We start from the raw sequence: 19112 nt of genomic DNA, 5'->3' as shown, positions 1-19112 counted from the left end.
ACGATTCTGGGAGATGACCATTTATTTCATGAGTCTCTCGGATTATCAGTTCGGCTAGTGGATGTTTGGAATGAATGAGAATTGGTTCTCTAGCTTCCAGTGGGAGTACGTTCGATCTGACTTGTCTCTTATAGCGGTATAGTCCGTCTTGGTCATAGTATTCGTTAAGGTCTCGTGGAAACGAGTATCCCAGACTTTTGCATTCCAGATAGTGTTGCTGAATCACGAATGTTCTAGCTAGATTTCGTCTAGCTGTAGATGGTACTCCTGTGCAGCGGACGTACTCTTTCATGATATGACTTTGCCATTCACGATGTGGGTTGATCTGCACAAGAAATTTCATGACAGAGTGCATGGATGAGACAAGCTTTCGCATCGAGTTGGTCTTAGTATACGGTACAATCGACTGGAACTTGTCATCGTGGGATGTCGTCATAATAGTCTCAGTTTCAGAAGGTATAGTAGGAGTGGGAATAGGGAGCATGCTCTTTTTCTTCCTTTTAGTAGTTGGATCTACTACTTCTGAGAATACGAGATCTTGAAATTCTTTGATGTTTTGGCTGACGCCTTCAATCTTGGTTGGCCATTCACTTCTGTCTGTTTTCAAAAACGCTGGTCCATGGAACCATAGTGGGCTGCTCTGTAGTTCTGTAGTGCTCATTCCTCGTGTGGCGAGGTCTGCTGGATTATCTTTAGTGGGACAATGCCGTATGTTGACCTCCTCGATATTCTGTTTAGTCAGTGTATCTTTATTCGTGTGAATTGCTTCAACACGATTGGCTACGAACGGTCTCGTGAGCTTTTTAGTCAGAATCCAGAACAGAGCACAGGCAGAGTCAGTGAAGAAACAGACTTCTGTGATTGGTAGACGAATTTCATTGACGGTGGCGACGGCAAGATTCGTAGCGATTTCGATTGCCATGAGTTCCAACTTGGGAATGGTCCGTTTCTCGTTCTTAGATGGTCGGATTTTATTTTTGCTACAGATGAGGGAGACAGTGGGATGCTTGTCTTCGAAAGTGTATAGAGCATACACTGAAGCGGCCATCATGTCTTTAGATGCGTCAGAGAATACCATCAGGCGTACACTGCTGTAGTTGTAAGCAGACGTTAGTTCTCGTGGGACTACTATCTCTTCATCTTTAAACTGTTCCTGGACTTTGCGCCATTCGGACAGTAGCTGTGGCGGTAGTGGCTCATTCCACTTAACTCCGTCTAGCCAGCAATTTTGCATTAGTCTTTTGAACGCTACGAGAATGGGTGTTACCAGACCAAGAGGGTCGAATGTTTCCGCTAAGCGGGATGCTACTTGTCTCTTCGTGGGGTGGGATTCTTCAAGTTTAGCAATTTTGATAGTCCAGGTATCTTCCTTGGAACTCCAAAGGTATCCGAGGACTTTTACAGAGAGGGATGCCGCTCTATCTTTTTCTGGGATTTTCATCATCTCCTCAGCTTCGTTGACAATGAATTCTCGCAAATTCATATCCATGTCATCGAAAATTTGTTTGGCAGCTTTGACTATTTCAGGGATTTCTCCCTTGTCGTTGGTATAGTACAGACAGTTATCGACATAGAGATTTTCTCTAGTCATATCATTCAACTTGTTTGGATTTTTGTTCAAAAAGTGATGAATAACCGCCGCCAACAAGAACGGGCTGCATGCAAGTCCGAATGGGATTTTATTGAAATGGTATGTTTCAATATTGTCCGGAGTTGCGGGATGCTCGATGTTTTTCAACCAGAGAAAGCGAGTTAGACTTCGGAATTGTTCTTGCATTTGTACTTGGTGGAACGCCTTCTCAATGTCGGCGATCACCAGGTACTTGTACATCCGAGCTCGAATTAGAATACCAAAGATGGACTGGAGGATAGAAGGACCGGGAAAAACGCAATCATTTAGTGATAGCTGGTCTCTTTTGTGACTCGACGCATCGTACACAATACGGAGTTTTGTGGTCATGGATGATAGTTTTACAACTCCTCTGTGAGGGATGTTGTATACCACTTGACCTCGTTTTCTTTCCTCCTCCATCATTTGTGGGGTTACTTTGGAAATGATGCCTTTCGCTAGTTGCTCTTGAATGATATCATTATATTGCTTTAGAAGATTGGTGCCCTTTTTGAGAGTCACAATTAGATGGATGAGTCGTTTGATAGCGATCTCATAGTTGTTGGCTAGTCTGGCTTCGTTGCCGTTTAGTGGGAGTGCAACTTCAAACTCTCCCTTCTCGTTATATTTCGCATTTTTATTAAATTCCTCCATCAGATCACGCTGCTCCTTTTTGAAGGTCTCATCTAGCTCTGGAGATTTCGCTCCAAGATTTTGGATATTCCACATTTGGCACACTTCCGCAATTAATCTCGACAATGGATCTTCAGGATCTGAGTAGTCCATGAGAGTCATGATGTAATTCTCATCGTCTTGATCAATATATGTGTTGTTGAGTTTGTGGGTTGCTTGAATTAGCAGACCCAAGTCTGGAGTGGGGTGCACGATGAACCCGAACGGAGATGTTTCCATCAGCCTTCCAGAAGGTAGAATGTGTCTGGTTGTGGTGGCTAGAGAGTTGAACCAGGCAATGACGTCATTGCCTAGAATTAGGTCAATACGTTTTCCTGATTGATTGCGGGCTGCGTTGAGTTCTGATTTTGGGATGTTCAGTTCTTGGATGTATTGTAGATCTTTTTTGCTCAAGTGAGGAGCGCGAAAACGAGTAGGTGGGAGTTGAGGGGAGCCAGCTATTCTGATTGTGACGGGCGTAGATGAATATTTACTTTTAAGGGGGACCTTGTAGGCATTAGAGGAGATGGTAACAGTGGAATCGAAACCGGTGACAGTGATGTTTGTGGTTCCAAGATTTTCAAATCCCAGTCTATCTGCCGCAGTATGATCGATCATTGAGAGGGTTGCTCCAGTATCGACAAGAGCTCTGATGGGCTTGCCTTCGTGGCTGTGCAAGCACAGAAATGGTAGCTTATAGTCTCTATCGGATTCGTCATATTTTGCTGTGGCAACATGATTGACATGATGAGTGGTTTGGGATAGAAAGTCGAGAAACTCTTGGTTTTCACTCGGGGTCGGCTCAGTAGATATTAATGTTTTTGATGAAACAACAGTGGGATGAGTAGAAACAGTAACAGTAGAGACGGGGTTGAGGGTAGAGTCGGAAAGTTGATTGGTATTAGTAGAACAGTGGTGTGAGTTAGTATAACAGGAGTCTGGTGGCAAGGCAGATTGTGGCACGTGAAGCGATGACTTAGCTTCCGCGCCTGCCCTGGAAAGAGAGTTATTGAGATGGGGTTCGTGGGTTGGCACGAAAGAATTTTTTTTTCTGAGTCTCCTCTCTGACGATTGGTCCAGCCCCGGATGGGAAGTTGGCCAAATTTCTGTAGAATTCTTTCTGTGGGCATGCTCCCATGTGGTGGCATCCTCGGCAGTAGCCGCACATGAATCTTGAGTTGCAAGTTTCAATATTGTGGGACTTGCCGGTACATAACTCACACAGTCCTTTGGTTTTCAACATTTTCCTGAACTCTGTGCTCGGCAGTGGACACCGAATCGGGTGGTGTGGCATGTTGCACACGTTGCATTGAGATTGTTTCTCTGGCTTGTCGAATGGGAATGAGTATCTGATAATACTCAGATTCGGGCCAGAATACCCTGGCTTGTAGTATTCTTCCAGAGTTTCACCTGAGGTGTCTGTGAAGTTATTTGGTGATGGTCTTGGCTCTGGGTTTCTCGAATAGTTGTTGCTTTGAGAGTAGTTATTTTGGTAGCTCCCGTTTGTGGGTTGCCGAGAATATTCTCTCTGAGCACTACCGCCCTGGTGGCCACCGCGTTGAGTGTTTCTGTTGAACTGCTGTGTGTTGTTGTTTCTGTAGAAATTTCCAGTGGGATGCGACTGATGGGCATCCGCCGCGTGGATAGCTGCTGGAATTTCATTGGCTCTTCTTTGCTCAGGCTCTACCTCTTCAAAGAAGGTCTCTCGGATTTGCAGTTGAGCGATCTCGTCTTCTACTGCGTCATGTACCATCTCGAAAGTCAGATTATCTTTGTGGACAAGTGGGACCAGTTTAGCTTTGATGTGTCTTGGGAGTTTGGTGCAGAACGATTTGATGATCATTTCGTCATCGACGTTCATTCCTCTCTCCTTCATCTCACTCAATAGCTTTCTGTGCGCACGTAGATCATCAGCCATCCGATTGAAATCGGTGGCATGGAATGGGAGTCGTGCGATTCTGTAATGCAGTGTCATTTTGTCGCATTTTTGTCCGTATTTCTTCACAAGTTCTTTGAACGTGAGACGAACGGATTCTTCTGGATCTTCCAGGTGGTAGAGACACTGAAGTGCTGGTCCTTTCAGCTGACTTTCTAATAACACGAGCTTATGCTCTTTGGAGAAGTGTGGGTTGTTGATAACATAATCGTAGAATGTAGTTCGGAAGAGGTAGAAGCTGGCTGTGCCGTTGAATGTGATAAGGTTCGACTTGATATTGTCAAAGGTGACGTTCTTCAGATGAGCGGGGACTGTTTTAGGCCGAGGAGTAGAGTGTGGGATGCGATGATTCGTATGTGAATCGTCGTTTTGTGAGTCTCCCATTTCCATATATCTCCTAGCGTACTCATCCTCGTCTTCTGATGGCATAACTTCGCCATCGTGTTGACGTGTGTCCTTTGCTCTCTGATTAGCATTGTGCATAACCGTGAACATTCTTTCAACACTAGAAGCCAAAGAGGCAACCTGATCATTGTGATACTTTTGATCTCTCTCTCTTTGGCGTTCAAGTCTCTCAATGTGTTGAAGGATCAAGAGTTGGGTTTGGTCAGAAGCTGACGATACGTCGGGATGAGTTGATTTCTCTCTGTTGTTGTTATTTTGAGAGGGCTGAGATGAAATGTTTGTCTCGGGAATGGTGGGATGCGTGTGAGTCGTGCTACGAGGAGTAGTTTCAATCGATTGGTTCTCGTCGATAGACCCGTTGGGTGTTGGCGCTGCGACTCCTCTGTTCCCAAGCTGTCCATCAACCGCGGCAATCTTATCTCGGAGCCTCTGCTCTTCGGCAGCCTTGGCTTGGCGTTCTAACTCAACTTTCTCCGTATCGGTTTCCAAATCTATCAGCTCTCTTTTTGAGTTAGAGCCCACCGGCAAGTCAACCGACTCCTCATTTGGTTTATACTGTTGCTCTATCTCGGTTCTTGCGAGTGGCGTCGGATGTTCAGCATAATCCGTCTCATTTTCACGAGCATCCTCCATCTGTTTCTCGAGTAATTTCTCTTTCATCTCTAGCTCTCTAGTGAGCTGCTCAATGACTCCCTCATCATCAGTGGGATGCTCGGGGTCAAACTCAACCAGCTCGCCGGTTATTGGGTCGATGACTAGCTGTCCCATGCATTCGACTGCCGAGTTGGCGTCGTGAATGCTCTCGTCAAATTGGCTACACGTCTGACCGTGTTCGGACAGTACCTTCTCGAGTTGCTCGATCAATTCCTCGCCTGTGGCAATGGATGTCAAGTACTGCGAGATGCTGAGGTAATCATCTAATTCCTTATGGAATTTTTCTTTGTTAGCCGATTCGCTAACGAGCTGGTGAGCCTTTTTTCCCGCAACGTATGTTGGGAGAGCTTTCAGGTTGGCTACTTGCTTGTGGGTTTCCATAAGCATACTATCGAGCTTTTTCAACTGATCCGTAGACGGAGTGATGTTGGAGCTATTGAGGTTCGTGAGGAACCTTTTGCAAGTAGTTGCATGCTTATTAGCTGCGTAGACAGTGTTGTCGATGTTACGTTTCGCTGGTCCGGTGACAGTTCGACCGAGCGAGGTGCCTGTCGTAGCAGTATTCTGTGGGATACCAGTAGATTTTTGGGTCATGGTTGGAAGAGTTGGGAGTTGTTCGATTGAACGATGATAACAGTACCCTAGAAAATTTTAATTGAAACTAAATTGGACATTATCTGAACGAAAGAAAAAAGGAAGCGTGGGACGTTCTGGGATGTTGCCCAAGTTGCACAGGAAATAGTTGAGTCGGGACTATGCCCTGATCTTGGGGTGTTGGATGTTGTGGATAACGTAGATGTTCTTGTAGATATTGTATCTGATGAATACTGTAGATGCATTTTGTAGTATAGCTGTGACTGATGGACAGTATAAATTTATAACTCCAGTGGTTCGATCTCATGATCTAGTACTAGTACTAGACCTGTCTTGCCACCGTGTTACACATGTGTAATATCGGATCCTTTTAGATCACTGAGCTCTCCCATCTCCCGCACAGGCCTGCATTTGCGCGATGTCAGGACCGTGTGGTACTTATAGCTCTGCCGCTCCAATAAACAACATGCTGACTTCGCGGATACTTTTAGGTCACTGGCCTTTTAGGACGGTATCTAGCCATGGCCAGGATAGGTTGTACATTATTTCCTATCGGGTAGCTAGCCCCCTGTAACCTCTGACGCCGTCGGCCTGCCGCTCCGTCTGTCTGTGTAGATGTTAGTGGATGGTCTACCACTATCTCTTTGAGACTGTTTGATGTGAGTTTGATATCTTTAGTCGATGAGCATCAGATGAAACTGCTAAATTCCATCTGACCCTTTCTTCGACGTCATGAAGATAGGTTTGCTCCTACCGTAGAGAACTCGCTTTTCTGGTCCGAACATGTCATCCGGCTCATGTCGTCCGGTTCTCAGACTCCAACGTCTTTCTACACGAAGATGTGGATGAATCTGGTATCTCGTTGACTATGCCACGTAGATCTCGTGGATACTGATTCACAGAAAAGAAGGACTAGTGATCGCGCTAAAAACGCTCACATCTTTCATCTTCTCGCAGAGGAGTGTCGAAAACTAATTCTTTCGGAGAGACTCTGGAATGATTTGTAGGAGTACATATAGTCATGTCTCTTTGAATGTAGATTTTGTCCAGTTCAACAACGTGTGTCAACATGAATTGTAGAAGTTGTTATCACATCGAACCGTCTCTTCAACGATGGAATTGTCAAATTAAATCAACGTAGAAACTTTTCAGTATTACTATTTCTGATTGTAGATGGGACTGCCTTCAGCTCTTTACTTCGCGGGATGCACTATTAATTGAAATATGGTTGAAAACAACGAAACTGTACACATTTCAGTGATTCAGACATATTTAGATGTCGTAGTAGTGCCAAGGAATTACAGGTGTTGATGTTAGTGGGCTGCCTGACATACTGCCACTATAATAGGTCAGCCTGGTGTAATCCTCTTTTAATGTCTGTAACTGGCCGGAAACAGACACCCTCCGGTCCTCAGCAAGATACCGAAATTCGTGGAATCTAGTCTCATAGATAGAATACGTCAAGTATCGCAGTCTTTTCAATTTTCATACTGACTCTTGTATGATTCAACACTATTGTGTTCTTCAAGTGAGGGCTTCCCTGTCCATAAGGGTTACCCAACTCTTCTACCGAGCCGTGGTTGGCGGATTTATTCCCTGCCTTATCTGTAGATGTTAAATAGAATTGCTCTAATGAATGTTGAATTTTGTACTCGTAGGTTTTTGTTTCTTTCCAGTCATCTTGGTCAACATTCCGGGGGACACAGTCGTACAAGAGTAGCAACAAAAAAGAGATCAAATATAAATTGAGTGTAATAACTCGTGAATGATCAATAAGTAAATCACAGTTGGATATATCCAGGATTTTACTTTATTTTCTGAGTACTGAATAATGTGCAAAAATGACAAAAGAGCAACAGTAGGAATACGTGGGATGCCTCTGCTAACAAGAGAGGGCTTCTTCTTGTAGTCCCGTGATTGCTTCCTCACATCTGCAACACATTGTGATTGTCTTTTTTTTCCAAATCATACTACTTTGGCTCTTTTATATGATGTTCTAACCCGAGGAGCCTATTGACTTTATTTACCTTGGCTTGTTATGCAAGGGACCGGAGTCAACAGTGCTGAAAATCCGTATGTTGCTCGAGGTGGACTGGCCTTTGATAGGTGGCACAAATAGCTGAGCCTGTGTATCAATTAGTCAATAGGTTTATTCAGTGGGTTACCATGGGTCAACAATGATCATAACAATAACAAAAAATTAACAAGAGAATGGTGAAGTGGGCTGCCGACCAAAGTGTGAGTTATGTCACGAGAGCATCCGGAGGATGACGCCTTCAATAGGGATCCCTTGCCAGATGACACGACGACACCTGCACTGAATGATGCGGGTTGCGGCTTCACGTGTCCATACTTGTGTGGATGCACTTGCGATGTCCACCGACTTCTTCTGGAAGAAGAGACTTGTTATTTTAAGTTGATAGTTATTTTTTTTTAGTTTAACTCACTGGCTTTCCTCAGGAATGCGAAGGGAGCGAGTGTCCTCGTCGTTGAGTGGGGTTTCCCTCACTACAATCTTGTTTTGTGATCGACTTGGACCACTGGCCAGAGTGGGACTGCTCTTTCCTTCTTTCCTTTTGGACTGTCTCCTTGTGGGATGCTCTCTCCTTTATTCTCTTTCTCTTCCTCTTCAGTTCTCCGCCTTCCTTGGCGAGTTGCACGATGGTGGGAGGTTGGGTGTCGAGGACATTCTGGAAGAATCAGTAATGTTTGAGTGTTTTCGGAGAGAGAAGAGTTTTAAGAGAGCGCATATGACTATACGGAAACAGTTTCAGGGGATTATTAGAATATCAAAGCAAGAAGTGATATGAATGTATTTAAAAAGGTACAATTTCAAGCCAAAATTCTGAATTCCGTGCTTCTAAAAAATTGTAAGCAATCGGATTTCTATTGTCGTTGTAGTCAATAGAAGGCTTTGGTCATCGGAAATTCTTTTTGGAATAACTAGATTGACAGGTTTTTATCGAAATTGTTAAATTCTGATCAATCACTCCGGTTTTTTTCGGAAAGACTACTGGGTCTCTTGGATTCGGTTTAGAATCACTTTTGAGTCATGACAGACAAATCAGAATAACCTTTGGCTTACTACCAGTTGGAATGTTTCCAAAATTTCAGAAATCTCAGTGAAAATTTCTTGAATTCAGATAAAGGTGGGCTGCGAGTGACCTTATGAAGGCTCTGATACTTCCTTAAGTAGGAAAGTATGATGTAGATCAGAAGTTCCACAAAAAATTTTCATCCGAATTTTTCAGATTTGAAAATTTTCTAAGTTTTCAGAAAAATGAAAATTTGGGCAGCACTTCCCCTAGCAAAACAGCTTTTTTTTCATGCCTTTTTGGCTATGAATAGTGTTTGTGGGGTGCTATGAAAATATTTAAGTCGGATGTTATCGACTTTTTGGAATTTTTCCAATATTTTCCGCCAAATTTTCTACCAATCAACCGAATTTTTTCAGATTGGATGTTTTCCTGAGTTTCCAGAAAAATGAAAATTTGGGCAGCACTTACCCTAGCAAAAATGCTTTTTGGCATGCCTTGTTGACTATGCTTAGTGTTTGTGGGGGTGCTGTGAAAATATTAAAATCGAGTATTATCGATTTTTGGGAATTATCCAATATTTTCAGCCGAATTTTTCTGACTTTCTGATGTGTGGGCTATCAATCTTACTAAATTTTTCTTCGTCGGCCGTGGCATTCACTTTTTATGGATTGCTGGGCTTTTGGAGCTTCGAGATTACTCGCGCCGAAAATTTTTATCAATCTTTCAAATTTTTCAACTGAATTTTCAGTGAAATCTGGCTGATCTGTCACAAAATCGATCAGAATTTGGCCTAACTATGGCGAATTGCTTAGGGAATCCATTATTTCAATGAATCAGAATCATTAGAGTCTTAAAAATATTCGAAATTTATTTTTAAAGACTTTCGAAAATTTTCGAAATTAATTTCTCGAGGAAATTTTGGATTCTGGCAGAAATCGGGCATAGGTTACCCTCTAAAAGTGGGTTGCGCCGATTTATAAAATTGAAATAATAAGTAAGAATCATTCTCAAATCGATTTTTCATCGGTTTGGATTTTTATTGATTTTCGAATTTTTCGAAATCGTATTCCCATGAAAAATTTTCTGATTTTTGTCGAAATTCGGGCATTAATTCCCTTGAAAAGTGGGTTGCTCCGATTGTATCCATTATTAAGTGGATTGAAATCAGTTTGAATCGATTTGTATCGATTTTTGGATTTTCGAAATTTTTCGAAAATAATTTTCAGTGGGAATTTCATGATTCTTAAAAATTTGGGCAGCAATTCGCCTAGTGAAATCGATAATATACTGTTCTGGATATTCTCTTTTTAAGAATTCTCAGAATTTTTGGCATTTTTCAGCTCAAGTACAACAGAATAGTAAATTTCCAGCCAATTTTGGCTTTTAGTGGGCTTCTCCCTGGCTTTTCGGAAGTTTTTCCGGCCACGCGTTCACCTGGGAGGCATTTCTACGCCGATCGGTCCGATTTGCGGTACCGATGGGAATTTTTCAGCAAAAATGTCCGATTTTGGTCATTTTTTGCGATTTTTCGTAGAAATTTTTGAATTTGAAAACTTACGATGGTTCAGTTGATATTTTTAAGTAGAAGGGTGGGTTGCCACTCCGATTTGTAGACGTTTTCGCTGGAATTCGCGAATTTTCGCCAATTAGTGGCGATTTTTGCCGATTTTCGGCATCACGTGGGCTACTTGTAGACTTTTTTGCCTCCTCGGTGTGTGACGACTGGAATTGTGTAGAATGCGCCTGTTTGGCGACTTTATTTTCAGAAAATCCGTCGATTGGTGGGCTGCCGCTTCGAATTGTCGATTTTTTTTTGTAGAATATGCATTTTATGCGATTTTCGTTGAATTTTGAGTATTTTTCAACTCAAACCTACCTTTTCCTGTATGGGATGCAACGTTTCATTCGATTTTCATCGAATTTTGTGGGGAAAAGGGAGAAAATCGATAAAACACGTGAATTTTTCGGAAAAAAATCGGAAATTTTTTAAAGTGAGCAAGAGTGTGTGCGGAGTGTATGGCATACACCTCACTCACAATACGCTCATTTTTGAGCGTCGGCGCACACTTTTCGTGTTGAGTACTGTCCACGACCGAGTGCGCATTGTACGCAATCGGTGTTTGCGTACATTGACTCGCGCATTGCCGACCGTATACCTCCGAAAAATAATTTGAAATAAATTCAAATAATTTCGATGTTTTACATCGATTTTCGGGTAAAATGGACCGATTTTTTCGGAAAAAATGACAATCAAAGGCCGAAAAAGCCCGGAAGTACCTGATTTTCAGATTTTTTCAGGATTTTTTGTAGAAATCGACCGGATTCGGTACTGATGCGTCACGAGGACGGAATTTATCGATTTTTCGAATTTTCTCGATGGAGTATGGCATTTTCTGGCTAGATATGTAGAATTTAAGAGAGAATCAGAGTTTTTCGTGTGTAGTAAATTATTTTATCACGTTTTGAAGCTGATTCATGTAGAATTATCGATATTTGTGGTAGATTTATCGATTTTTTGTAGATTTTTTCGCTGATGATGCAATTTTCGCGAAAAATTTGTAGAATATCGCCTCAATGGGCTGCCAGAAGTTGTTGATCGAGTATATCTTTGTGGAAACCGTAGAAATTCGTCGTTTTTCGTCGAGTTCGTGGAAGTGGGGTGCTCAGACGCCAGGAGGGCTAGCGGGTTCGACTTGGGTTCGAATTGTAGCTTGTAGATGGGAGAACTCGAAGTTCTACTACCTTAAACAGACCGTCCGTCGATGCACCATGTTGACAATGCCTGTAGGTCCAGTCGAAGACCAGGACACAGTCATAACCCAGGGAGACCCCCTGTATGCGCCGTATGAGACCCGGTTCCGCAGAACCTTCGGATAAGCTATGCAGACGACAAAACAGTACACAATTTCTCAATGACCCGTTTATTAGAAGAAAGAAAGGGACATGAGAAAGGGAAAAACCAGCGACAGGAACCGTGGAGCAAAATGTGTAGGAGTAAAACCTCGCTCCCTTGTGGGATGCGAGGAAACCTTTCGGTTCTCCTTCCTGTCAGGCAAAACCTGTTTTGTAGAGTTTTCGTAGAGTTTGTAGAGGTTTGTAGATGATTGTAGAGCGGTTTAAGAGGGGAAAAGAGGGGAAGGAGAACAGATAAAAGGGAATAAATAAAAGGGAAAAATAGGGGAAAAATCCGTCACCAACGGACCGCAACCTGGCGTAAAAAGTAGTAGTAGTGCGGTGGCGAGGCGAGTCAGTAGGCGGCGGGCGTTGGCCTAAAAAGGCTGGGCGCCGCCTGCACATCTAACTCCCGCGACGAACGGGATACTGTAGACAAAAGCGCGCGCCGTTTAAATAATGAGGCGCGGCAATAAATTAGTAGAATTAGGTAGAGTTGATCGTTTTGAGTAGAACAAAAAGGGGAAATGAAGTAGAAAAAGAGAGATAAATGACTAGATGAGTTGGAACTATAATTTCGGGGGATTTTGCGGGGAAAATCAGTGTGACCCGGAATTATGGGGCCGTTAAGTTGGCAGGTTGAATTCTAGAGGTGTCAAACTGACAACAATTAGTTATTCTGCTCTCGCCATTTATCCACTAGGGCTATGTTTTCTGTGCTGCTTACCTTCGTTTATTATAGCATTTCGGAGGAATAGAGAGATCCATGAAAAAGTGAGTTTTTGGATCATTCAATTTTCAAGGATCATTTAATCAGAGCTCACTTTACCCTCTCATGAATCACTCGTACCACATTATCACATATGGCTACTTCCCTCTTATTTTATCAGGACTGGTATTTCATGTATCTGAAATTTTGCCATATATGTAAGAATGTGTTTTGTTCAAGTTGTAAGAAAGACGTGTAGTTTTCAGTTTTCTGCCGATTCATTCGTTTTCTTTTTGTAGATCGTTCTTTACTTATTCTTTACTGGTACGCTCTATCATATCAGTTGATTATTTTCTTAGTTTCAATACAAAGATTTATGAGCAATAACCAGGTTGAAGAAATCAAAAGACCAATGTCCAAGAAAAACGTTATTGTTTTAATGACAGTAACATTCATAGGAGTTGCTGTTAAAGAGTTAGGATGGCTGGTTTGCGTGGCTAAGGATATTTATGAGGGACAATGCCAAATGAAAAGTATTTGATATACTTCGTGAGTTGACAAAAACGGTTAATAACTAATAAAAATCTTCAGGTAGTTTATATGTCTCAGCAAGTAGTTCTATTTGTCGGTATGACCCTCAACTTTTTCACCAAGAAATCTGCTAGCTCTCATTCCGAATATGTCATCGCAACCCACACAAAATGTATTGGAACATTGAAACTTGTGAGTCCTTTTCAAACACATATGTCTAACACGTGTTCAACTTTTCAGATTATGATAGTTATTGCTTCAGTCTGTTATTTGAATGGCTATGTATCTGAAATGATTGTCCCTGGGTTTCTTGCAATCGATCTTTTTCTTGCACCAATAGTTACTGAAATAACAGAAATAATAACGAACCCAAAAACCGTGAAGCCTATTCGAGTACAGATGGCTCTATGTAATATGTAGAAATCTGTCTAAAAAAAGTTTATCTGGATATTCTTTTCTTCACATTTTATAAATTCAATTTCAAAATGAACTGAAAACAACTTTATTCACTTCAAAATAAAGAATGCTTGCCCCCCTCTTACATTTGTCGCACTGAAGTCTCAACAAAACTTGACGGGATTCTTGAATGATTCTCTAACCTTGAATGACTCTGCCTAGCACAACAATTTTCCAAAAATTTCGGACGTAGTTGTTTTGTAAAAACTATCATCGCACAAGTAGAGAAGAATCCATGATAGGCAACAAAAAATAATAGAATTATTCCGAAATCTGAAAGCAACGTTCCGATATGTATTTTTTTTCTTAAAACTAACTATTATCATAAATAATAAACATCAATTGATAAACTTGTACAGCCGCTGGAAATGCAATCATTATCACATGAATAGCACTCTGAAATTCAAAAATGATATTTTTAAGGGATTCAAGCTAAAACTTACTTGACCGAACAAACTGACAATCAACATTTTCTGTAATCGTTTTGTTTCTTGCGACAAATTATGAGCTCTATTTAAAAATCGGTTAATAAGATAGACTGTACTTAATGCGACTATTAAACCAAGGAAGACTAAGACTCCATAAATTGCAAGATTTGTAATTAAAATTGGATCTTCCGGAGTAAATATGAATACCGTATAACATCCAATCTCTTTCGGCACATTCACATCTCTCTGAGAGAAAAATTATTAAGAAATAAATGTATTAAAGTCCGTTCTGATTCTTTAATTATAAATAACTTTGTAATTTTTAAACTAACATTTTTCTGCTAGTGAAATGCAAAGTAATTGGTTTGAACTCTGAGAGTGTTTTGAATAAGAATCAAAAATACTTTCAGCATCGAAACAGACAGATCTTGATCACGGGTCTTGGAGTGAGTACTAAAATTAACCACGCCAAGCGAAAAATTTGGCACGAAATTCAATTTTCGAGTCATTTTTAGTTGAATTGATTTTAAAAGTACGTGCTGCGGTCGAAAACCTGACTAAAAATGCGGTTAAATTGACATAAATCTACTCAAAGAGTGGTCGATTAAGCTGCGTATCAATATGCCGCAACGAAACAGCGAAATTTAGAATTTAAAATGCGCGTTTGATTTTAGTAGTAACTCTCAGACCCGTGCTTTATATGTATGTAAATCTTCAATAACAAACACTCACTTGAAACAAAGCATCCTTTCTGTTCTGTTGATAAACCAATGTGCGACCATCAAACGTACTCCATGCAACTGTTATAACATGTATAACTGCCAAACCTCGAAACACGTACAACCCATAAGAAGGTAGTTTCATGAGCAAGCCACCTGAGTGATGGACAACTACTGCTATGAAACGAAAATGGAACATTTCCAGAATTGATACTCCAATTACTAAAAATATGAGTTTTAAAAATGTAAAAGTAATTCCACAAACCAATAACGAATTGTGTTAGAATATAAAACTGAAATAAGCCACTGACACCCCAACGAGATAACCAACCAGTCGTCCGGTATACTTCATATGGTAGATATGTTACAGGTAACCACATAAAAGTCACATAGAATTCTGAACTTATATTTCTGAAAATCTTTTTTGTTATTTTCAGTAAAATTGGCACCATACGATTACTGACACAAGAATGTGTACTATGATATAATATTTATACTTTTGAAACAGGACTGACTTATTTTTGAAGAGAGTAATTAATATGTATATGTAAATTGGTGTACTGATAAAGTGAACATTATGCATAAACATTCTGAATTGAAAATGTATTTTTTTAAAGTTTCCCTAAAAAAACTCACTCATAGATATACGGGGCAGGCAGGGAGCAGTTCATGAATTTTCTAAATCAGAATTTTTTGTGGTTTAAAAAGATTTGAAATAAGAAAACCTTTAGAGAAATTTCTTTCACTTTGGAAAAAGAAACCAGACGGAAAATATGATGTTATCCATTTTAAACTACTCATTTAATTTGTTTTCTTCGATTCCTTTTAAAGTATTTTGAAATCTCACGCTTCTGATCTGGATCTTTAAGTTCTTGATAAAGATCGAGATCAGAAAACTTAATCCAGGAATTTTATGTTATTAGAAAACCTGCTATGTTGTTGGGTGGCTGGAAAATAATAAGTTTTTGAAATCAGGTAATTCTGACTACCTAGTAACAAAAACTCTAAGAGATTTGAAGCAGGACTGATTGTCATCCACATTTTATCTGAAAACTCCTGTCTTCACATACCATATTTTTATGAATTCTAAAATGAACTGGAAAAAATAACTTTATTCAAATCAAAATTTTAGAAAAAACCCTTGCTTCTCACAATTGTCGCACTGAAGTCTCAACCATACTTGACGGGATTCCTGAATGATTTTCCAACCTTGTTTGAGCACGCCTAACACAACAATTTGCCATAAATTTTGGACGCAACTGTTTGGTAAAAACTATCATCGCACAAGTAGAGAAGAATCCATGATAAGCGACAAAAAATAACATAACTGTCCCAAAATCTGTAAGCAACATGTCGATATGTCATTTTTCTTAAAGTCTTAAAACTAACTATTATCGTAAATAATAAAAATCAATTGATACACTTGTACAGACGCTGGAATTGCGATCATTATCACATGAATGGCACTCTGAAATCAAAAGCAATTTATGAAATACTTAAGGGAACTCAAACTGAAACTCACTTGACCGAACAAGCTAATCAGTAACATTTTTTGTAATTTTTTTGTTTCTTTTGACATATTCTTCGCTCTATTCAAAAATCGATTGATAAGATATACTGTAGATAATACAATTGCCAAACCAAGTAAGACCAAGACTCCATATATTGCAACGTTTGTAATCAAAATCGGATCTTCTGACGCCCAAATGGATACACTATGACATCCTATCTCTTTCGGTACATCCTCTCCAAAAGGGCGCACTCGAAATAAGGCGTCCTTTCTGTTCTGTTGATAAATTAGTGTTCGACTATCGAATGTACTCCAAGTAACTGTTATAACATGGATAATAGTCAAAAATCGATAAACATACATTCCATAGGATGGTAGTTTCATAAATAACCCACCTGTGTGATGAACGACTACTACTACGAATCGAAAATGAAACATTTCCAGAATTGATAGTCCTATCACTGAAAATTTGAGTTCAAAACATATAAAGGAATTCCACAAACCGATAACGAACTGAGTGAGAATATAAAACTGTAATATCCCATTGACACCCCACTGAGATAACCAACCAGTCGTCCGGTATACTTCATACGGTAGATATGTTACAGGTAACCACAGAAAAGTCACGTAGAATTCTGAACTTACATTTCTGAAAATCTTTTTTTTTCGTTATTTTTGATTCCACAGGGTAACTGACATGAGTATGTGCACTATGATATAATATTTATACTTTTGAAACAGGACTGACTTATTTTTGAAGAGGGTAATTAATATGAATATGTAAATTGGTGTACTGATGAAATGAACATTATGCATAAACAATCTGAATTCAATTTTTGAAAACGTTTCGAATTAAAAAATAGAACTTACTCATAGATATACGGGGCAGGTAGGGAGCAGTTCATGGTAAACATTTTTTCTTGGTGAGAATTCAAATTTTCTCCACCTTTTCAAAAAATCAAATGCTTGGGGACACTAGACAGAAAAATATGATGTTCTATTTCAAACTAGTAATATATTTTTGAGTTCATAAATTTTCTGATTCAAAAAACCAAATTCTAATCTTTGCTCCTTATAGAAAGACTTTAAATAGGAAAAACATTCAAGCAACCTTCTCCGTGATTAAAATGCTTTCAATTCGGAAATCAAAAAACATAATGTTATCCACTTCAAACTAGCAATTTATTTTGTTTTCTCGCTCGATTTCAAACAAATTCAGAAGTCTTATTTTTACTCAAATCGATTAAAAGAGGGTTGAATTGTATGTTTTCATTTTAGATTATGATATTTCAAACAAGTCTAAAAAAACTTTTATAATTGGAGTATGCTAAAAATCGCTTTAGACGCCACAATTCCATTTTCTTGAACATAAATCTTGTCCGAGAGGACTACACAGCGACGTGGAAAAACTCTTCCACCTAGGTTCCTTTTGAGTCAGAAGAACGGGAATTGTAGCGTTTAGAGAGATTTTTAGCACATGATGAAAGTTTCTTAAAACTGTCAAAAGTTTCTAAATCTGAAAAAAACTTCAGACCTCCTTCAAAATGGCCAAGCGAACCACGACCACCACCACAACCTTTCTTCCCCCTTTCAATTATGACGATTCTGAAATTAATGAATCATGCGAAATCAATGTTGCGACTCAAGGATTCCTAAATGGTGTCGATTTTTATGTGTATCTTCTTGCATTGAGCCCGTTGGCTGTATGTTTTCTATGCTGTTTTCCTTCTTATCTGGCTGCTTTTAGACGGAATGCGGAGGCGATTAGTGCAGTAAGTGAAAAACGTTCTCGATTTCGACTCATGTAACCCATGAGCCAATTTTGCAGAGCCCATTCCTCCCACTCATCAATCATTCCTACCGTACCATTGCTTTCAACTATACCACTTGCATCATACTTGGTGTCTTATCAAAACTGTTTCTGGATTCAGGAAGCCGAATTCCGTAAGTTTTTCTGATATTTGATATGACATTAGATACTTCCAGAGGAGGTGCTATAGCAATCAACTTGTTCGTCGTTTCCCTTTTGGTGATATACTGGTACACTACTATGTATCAATTGACTATCTCTATTATAACAATTCATAAATTTATAAACATTCAAAAACCGGTAAAAAGTTTATCTAAGAAAAATATTGTTGCATTAATAGTAGTGACATTTATATTGGTAATGGCCAAAGATATATCATGGTTTGCGTGGATGGTGAATATCCTTATGGAGGCAAAATGTGAAATGGTTGACACACTTTTTATGTATTATTTGGTGAGATTGTTTTAAAAATTAAGAAAAAATTGAAGAAGTTTTAGATAATCTACATGACCCAACAATTATTTCTATTTATTGCAATGGCTCTCCAATTAATCATCAAAAAACTTCCCGGCTCTTATTCGGAATACGCAATCGCCACCCACACAAAATACATCGGAGCTGTCAAACTGGTCCTGGGAATTATCGGTGTGATCTGTTTCTTAAACAATTTAATAAATGCTGTGGTGAGTTTCATTTGGATAAAACTTTTCACAGTGATAAAATTTCAGACCTTGACAGTGTTCCTCGGAATTGATATATTTTTGGTGCCAGTGGTAATACAAGTCACAGAAATTAGGGCTGATCCGAATGTTATTAAGCCTGTTAAATTTCAGAAGACACCGGAGAAAAGTTGATAATTGAAAAAAAAAAACTAAAAACTTAACTATTGTCGAATAAAGTTTTGCGTTTTCTCGAAAATTTCTTATTCTGGTACACAATTTCCTGAAATTGAGTATTTTGAGCTGAAAATGGGTTTTTTTCTAAAGAAGAGTAAACGAGAAAGTCAGTTTTCATAACTTAAAAATGCTTTAAAAAGTATAACCACTTTTAGAGTCTGAAAACTGATTTTTTTTCTTTTCATTCGAAAATTCACATTTTCAGCTCAGAATACTTAATTTCAACCAGTTTTCCACTGGAAAACTTGAAAAC

At 39.6% G+C, this 19112-nt stretch overlaps 3 protein-coding genes across 3 annotated transcripts; all 3 read left to right on the top strand.

The window, feature by feature from the left end:
- Nucleotides 1-13028: 13028 nt before the first annotated feature.
- On the top strand, nt 13029-13460 carry GCK72_020788 (uncharacterized protein; the record flags this gene model as incomplete). The annotated part of the gene is made up of 3 exons (XM_003106311.2): nt 13029-13058; nt 13101-13232; nt 13281-13460. The coding sequence occupies 3 exons, from the start codon at nt 13029-13031 to the stop codon at nt 13458-13460; spliced, it is 342 nt and encodes a 113-aa protein (XP_003106359.2).
- A 4237-nt stretch (nt 13461-17697) lies between these two features.
- Nucleotides 17698-18101, top strand: GCK72_020787 (uncharacterized protein; the record flags this gene model as incomplete). The annotated part of the gene is made up of 2 exons (XM_003106517.2): nt 17698-17925; nt 17982-18101. The coding sequence occupies 2 exons, from the start codon at nt 17698-17700 to the stop codon at nt 18099-18101; spliced, it is 348 nt and encodes a 115-aa protein (XP_003106565.2).
- Nucleotides 18102-18323: 222 nt separating this feature from the next.
- On the top strand, nt 18324-18817 carry GCK72_020786 (uncharacterized protein; the record flags this gene model as incomplete). Its single annotated transcript, XM_053733793.1, has 3 exons — nt 18324-18416; nt 18461-18646; nt 18692-18817. 3 exons carry the CDS (start codon nt 18324-18326, stop codon nt 18815-18817), a joined length of 405 nt encoding a protein of 134 aa, XP_053582706.1.
- Between the last annotated feature and the right edge of the window lie 295 nt (nt 18818-19112).

Source organism: Caenorhabditis remanei, chromosome V (assembly GCF_010183535.1).
Source record: "Caenorhabditis remanei strain PX506 chromosome V, whole genome shotgun sequence".
NCBI classification, from domain to species: Eukaryota; Metazoa; Nematoda; class Chromadorea; order Rhabditida; family Rhabditidae; genus Caenorhabditis; species Caenorhabditis remanei.
The sequence above is the reverse complement of the archived record's forward strand: the minus strand, read 5'-3'. Positions and strand labels throughout refer to the sequence as shown.